Source organism: Pteropus vampyrus, unplaced genomic scaffold (genome assembly GCF_000151845.1).
Source record: "Pteropus vampyrus isolate Shadow unplaced genomic scaffold, Pvam_2.0 Scaffold2856, whole genome shotgun sequence".
In the NCBI taxonomy this organism is placed as follows: domain Eukaryota; kingdom Metazoa; phylum Chordata; class Mammalia; order Chiroptera; family Pteropodidae; genus Pteropus; species Pteropus vampyrus.
The window spans coordinates 2,729-8,287 of record NW_011891637.1 but is presented as its reverse complement, the minus strand read 5'-3'; the positions used below and the strand labels follow the sequence as shown (position 1 = coordinate 8,287).

Genomic DNA, 5,559 nt, shown 5'->3' with positions numbered 1-5,559 from the left:
CCGTCCTTGCCCACAAGAAGAGCAGTTTGGGGACATACCCTACAGGGGGCGCTGAGTGATTCTATTGGTGGTGGGCTCAGGTTTCATTCTGACCTCGATCACGGTGACGGGGTAGACTGCGCACCGCGCCGAGAGCCAGCCCCGGTCACTCGGCGCCCAGCTGGCTTTTCGACTTGAATTACTCAGGGGTTTGTATCATTTATCCAGTATGTGATCTACTTTATTAGGCTAAATGAGGGAACTCCCATAACTCAGGACTGCGGGGGCTGGTGCTGCACCCCTAGTCCACTCTGCGGTCCCCAGAGTACAGTTATAGCAGCCCGGGTGAAGTCCCAGGAGACCAGTGGAGGGGCCACTGCAGGATGCGGGCGAGAACCAGAACCTTGCTCTCCTGCTGAAGTCTCCCCTTCAGAGTGGCCGCCTGGCCCCAACCCTCAGGGCTCTTCCTCCTAAGATCGTCTCCAAGCGCTGGGAAGCTCGTTACGGGTCACTGCCATCCCTGTAGATTTGTAGGGTGTTTTTTTTTGGGGGGGGGAGGAGGCTCTACACAGAGCCAAGCCACCTGTTGGTCCTCTCCTGTGGGGTCACACTTGTTAGCTAGCCTTGCGTGGTCAGAGACAGTGCCCTCACAGACGGAAGGTGGGGTCTTACACATTGTCACATCTCCATGTTCATCCAATGCCTGGAACATAGCAGGTGTCCAACAACCAGGTGCGATGCCCAGTGCTCACAGAGCCTTCAGCCCTACGTCCTGCGTTTGTACGAAGCAGATGAAAACCTCAGTGGGTACAACCCAGAATCACCTTGTTATGGATTCTTTATCTGATTCGTTTCATAACTAAAGAAAGTGCTTTTCATTCCATTCATGATCCTGATCTGACTTTTCCTAGCAGAGTGATTTAAATTTGTGGGGCTAAGCAGAATGTTATGCCTGGGTGAAACCACAGTGTAGAAAGATGCAGGCAGCAACCACACTTGGGGTAAATCGAAATGCACTATAAAGGTTTGAAGATGCCATTCCTAGGGACGAGAAAATTAGTTCTGATAAAGTAGAAATTGACCTCTTTTTCAAAAAAAAAAAAAAATCAGTTGCATGCTATCTGAATTCTTCTGGAAACAAGTGAAAGGAAAAAGACTTGTTGTAGTCTGTCTGAAATTGTCAAGCGTGGGAAATACCGTCCAAGAGTTATACTTTATGAAAACTAGAAGGCCACAGGAGAATAGAGAGATGATAGACAGACTGGGTGTATGATAGATAAGTAGACAGACGATTGAATAGACAGATGACAGGATAGGTAGACAAAAAAGACGGATGATTGATAGAACAGGTTGATGATAGATGACACAATAGATAGATGATAGAGGTGACAGATAGGTGGACAGATGACAGATGATAGGCAGATTCCATTCTTTACTCTGGGGAATAAAGGAACAGGAAGCTCTACCACTAAGATGATGCTGAAGTCCCTAATGTGACCTCCCAGCCGCTGGGCCAGGTGGGCCGACCGTGCCCTGTCTGAGGCTGCCAAGGCCAAGCGGATGCAGGCGAGCAGGAACGAGGCAGAGTGTGTTGACACGGAAACAGGACAGACTCCTGCTGAATGATCACCACAGAGGGCATGCTTTATGGCAGTTTGTCTGCCCCAAAAGGACACGTTGGAAAATTTGTATAAAGGTGTCCTTTGTGCCACGTGAGACAGGTATTATGGTGTCTAAAGCTTATGTAGCCTGAGAACCTTTTTTTAAAAAAAAACACCAAATTATGAGTCCTGCCGGGACTGTGGGAGGGCTCCCGCAGGAAGCGGGGGGGCTGCCTGAAGAGGAAGCTCCCTTCGGTTCCTGGGGACCTGCCCCAGCTGCAGGGCAGCCCCGACATAGGCGAGAGCCACAGGTGACAGGACGCAGGCAGACGGGCTCCCTGGACACACACACACACACCCCTCGCTTCTGCTTGCACACACCAGCACTCTCCAGGAAGTCAGGAGCAGGGGTGACAAGCAAGCTCGTTGGAGTCTCTGTGCCACCTGGGGCCACAGCAACCTGGTGAAAGGAAGCCACGTGGCATTGGCATATCTGGCACATGCTCTGAATGCTTCTCCAGAAGGCTCTCGGTGCTATGCTGTTGTCCCTGAGTCTGGCCAGATGTGTCACAGTATCCAGCAAAAGGAAAGGGGGCAAATTCAGAAGAGTTTTAGTTCACAAGGAATAACGTGGACCCATCTAGCCAAGGGCAGGGGAGGCTCAGAAGGTGTTTTTAATTCTACTAGGACCTTATTCAGTGCTGGCTTGGAAACCAAGGGAGGAGAGACACACTGAGTCGACTAAAACTGTATCTGAGCAGATTCCCTGATGTTTGAGAAGTGAGATGAAGTAAGACATTACCAAGAAGAGCGACCAGATCTGCCATCGGCTCATTGAGGATGCCGCCAAAGGTTCCCGAGTGAAAATCTTGATCTCTGCATTTCACCTGCAAGACAAGTAAGGAGGAGACAGGTGCTCGCCGCCGATGTTGCTTCAACGATAGCTCTCGGGTCGTGGTAAACACGCCTGAGAGACGTCCTTCAGGACGCGGTGGGCTGGAGGGGAGCAGACACGCCTCCTCACGCTTTCCAGCCAAGGGACCTGACACGTCCACGCCTCCCACGTCTGCATCCCCCACTGTGTCCTGACTCCCTCGAATCTGACGTCGGCTCCCACTGATTCCACAAACACGGCTCTCTCCAAGATCACCAGATCCCTGACGGTCTGTCGTCATCTTGCTCCTGGATCCACCCCATCTGTCGCTCACCTTCCTCCTAGAAAGGTTCTCCTCCCGTGGTTTCTGAGAAACTCGCTTCTCTCCTCCCTCTCTGGCCTGCAAGACAGGTCTGTGTGTGTCTCCTCTGATAGCTGATTCTGTCTCCCACCTGACAGCAAAATCTGGGTGCATCCTCCCTCCGCACGCGGAGCGCTGGGCACTAACGCACTGGACTTTATCGACAACCTCCAAGCTCTTAAACGTCACCCCCGGCAGTGTGCCTGCTGCCTGCTCGCTGGGCTGCATGTTTTGATCGCTTATGGTGCATGACGCTTTGGTGTGCTCCCACGTTCTGAAATTCAGGTCTCGAAGTTAACTCAACATCTTCTCCTACAATGACCTCCTGCAGGCTTGCCCGTTTCCAAAACAAGGGAAGTCCCAGGCCTGTAAATCTACCATCTTAAAGTGAGCTTGGATTTCTCCTACACACGCCATACCCGATCTGTTACCAAGATCTGAGGAGTTTTTTTTCAATTGTCCCTCCGATTCGCCACCCCCTGCCCCCCGCAGTCTTTCCCCGCGGCTGCCAGATGAACCTTCTGTTCAGCTGCTTTAGCGTAAGGCCTTCATTTTATTAGCAGTAACACTAACGAAGCACTTAGGAGTTTGCAGAGCCCCTCCCCCCCGAAGCCACGAGGTGCCCTACCCCACCCCTGGTCACGCCTCCTCCCCTCCTGGCTGTCTGGTCACCAGCCCGCACTCCATTTGCTCTTGGTCTCATCAAGACGGTCAGTCCCGGAACCATCCGAGGTGTCCCCACCTGCTGGCCCCCTCCCCCACCCCGTTCGACCTGAATGTCATCGTTTATCACTTTGGCCTCTCTGTGGTCAACGTCTTCCTCCATCACACCACCTGGCATAATGGCGATGCTGGACCAACTCTGCCCACTTAGGCCGTCTCCATCCCTGGCTGCTGAGCACGGCCGAACAAAGTCATCCACCCTCATGGCCAGGTGACTCTGCACCCCTAACCCTGCCTGACACCTCTTCTTCACGCTCTAGTCCATTCTCTCACCATCACTTACTCAGCCTCCGTCCTACGCAGAAAAAACAGAGGCCAGCTACAGGGGCACAGCCGTCACCTCTCTGACTGCATCTGGCACCCGCCACCACCCTGAGCCCTCGTGGAAGAGGCGAATTCCTTCACTGGGCTCAGGATCACACCCCCAACCCCTCGGTGCCTGTTCTCACCCTCCCCCCAGCTTTCCTACTGCCCCTCGAGGTGCCCTGACCCCACGCTCCCTCAGCCGCTATCCAGCCTCGTCCTTCCCACCTCCATGTTGCCTGAGTGAGGTTTCCACGGGGACCGTCGCTGCTCCCTGCCCGCTCTCCCACCCAGGTCACCTCTCTAAGCATCCGTGTCCCCTGGCCGTAAACTCCTCGCGAGCAGGGGCGGCACCCCCGGCACGCAGCACCACCACGTGTGGCAAACGCCGGCTCACGCTGGCGCTCAGGAGCACACGGACGCGAGCGCGTCATCCTGCCTGCCCACCGGGCCTCGCCGCGGTGGGGGTGGACAGGGCACGTGACATCAGCGGGCGCATCGTCACGAGAGGGGACGAGCGGAGCGGCTAAGGAGCCTCTGCTCTCCCGGGGAGGGGCGTTCTGAAGCTGCCCTGTGTGCTGCATCACAGGCCGTCCCACTGGCAGACAAGGACAAGGAGCCGGACTGGACTGCACGCCAGACCCGCCCGAACGAGGCCCTGGGGCGGGATCGCTGTGCGCTCTGCTCTTCGTGGGCGGGGACGAGGCCCTGAGGTCAAGGGGCCTGCACGGGGCCGCGTGTGCGTCCATGAGCCAAGTCGGACGCGGGCCTGGGCAGCACGGTGCCCTCCTCTTGCTGCCCAGGCGCCGTCGAGTGGGTCCTGTCCCCTCGCAGCACCCGGCACCCAAGAGGCAGTGTCCTTACCCCCAGGGGCTGCTGTCCTCGCAACCGGGCCCCACGGCTGTGGGTCCTAAACTTCTGGCCTGTGGGTCACAACCCCTCTGAATCCTCCTCCCAGAAAAAGGCACGAGGCACATCCGCTCACAGTGCGGGAGGCGGCTTGCGCCCCCACCCCAGGGCCAAGAGCTCTGCAGTCCCCCGGGCCGCACGTCCAGCACCAGGGCGGACCCGGGCTCTGGGGAGAGCTTGCTCCCTTCCGCTCGGACCCCGGGACGCTTCCTCTCTGCAGACCCCCAGGTTTGCCGGTACCTCCACGGTGAAGTAGCTGTTCCCGCGTGTCCCATATATGAGGGCCGGCTTCCTCTGGCTGATCCACAGATTGTCCGAGATGACGATGTAGTCCACGCTGGAGAAGAACCGGTCCTTTTCCCTTCGGACGAGCTCCTCCAGGGCGGGAGAGCCCGCTTCCTCCATCCCTTCAACAAGGAACTTGACATTCACGGGCATGTCCTGGGGGTGGCAAGTTAACGGAACAAACCATTGTGTCTGGAGGTCACGCCACTTGCCCACCCACCTTTTACCACCCAGGGTTGGTCTGCATTTCACATCAATACGTCAGGCTGTGACATGCGTTCAGCGTGTGGATTATCCACGTTCCCGCCAGCTCTGTGCGGCTACGGCGAAGGAGCTTTAACTGAGATGGCGAAGGAGGATTCGAGGTATGTGCAGCATGACCCACCGATTTAACGCTGACAAAGGGCTTGGGGAAGGAATTCGACACCCGCACTACAGAGCGCTGCTGGGCTGCCAGGGAGAGGCACGTCTGCCTGCCCCCCAAAAGGGATTTTTCAAGAAAGGTTACTCAATTACAACCTCTT

At 56.2% G+C, this 5,559-nt stretch overlaps 1 protein-coding gene across 1 annotated transcript in view; it reads right to left on the bottom strand.

Annotated features, from left to right (window-relative positions):
* Positions 1-2,233: 2,233 nt before the first annotated feature.
* LOC105310386 (beta-Ala-His dipeptidase-like) overlaps positions 2,234-5,559 on the bottom strand; it is a 5,828-nt gene continuing 2,502 nt past the window's right edge. Inside the window, exons 2-3 of the mRNA XM_023526707.1 lie at positions 4,991-5,191; positions 2,234-2,467 (exon numbers count right to left, since the gene is read on the bottom strand). Coding sequence (XP_023382475.1) covers positions 2,276-2,467; positions 4,991-5,188 — 390 coding nt within the window. The 5' untranslated portion in view covers positions 5,189-5,191 and the 3' untranslated portion in view covers positions 2,234-2,275. The remainder of the gene's footprint in view (positions 2,468-4,990; positions 5,192-5,559) is intronic.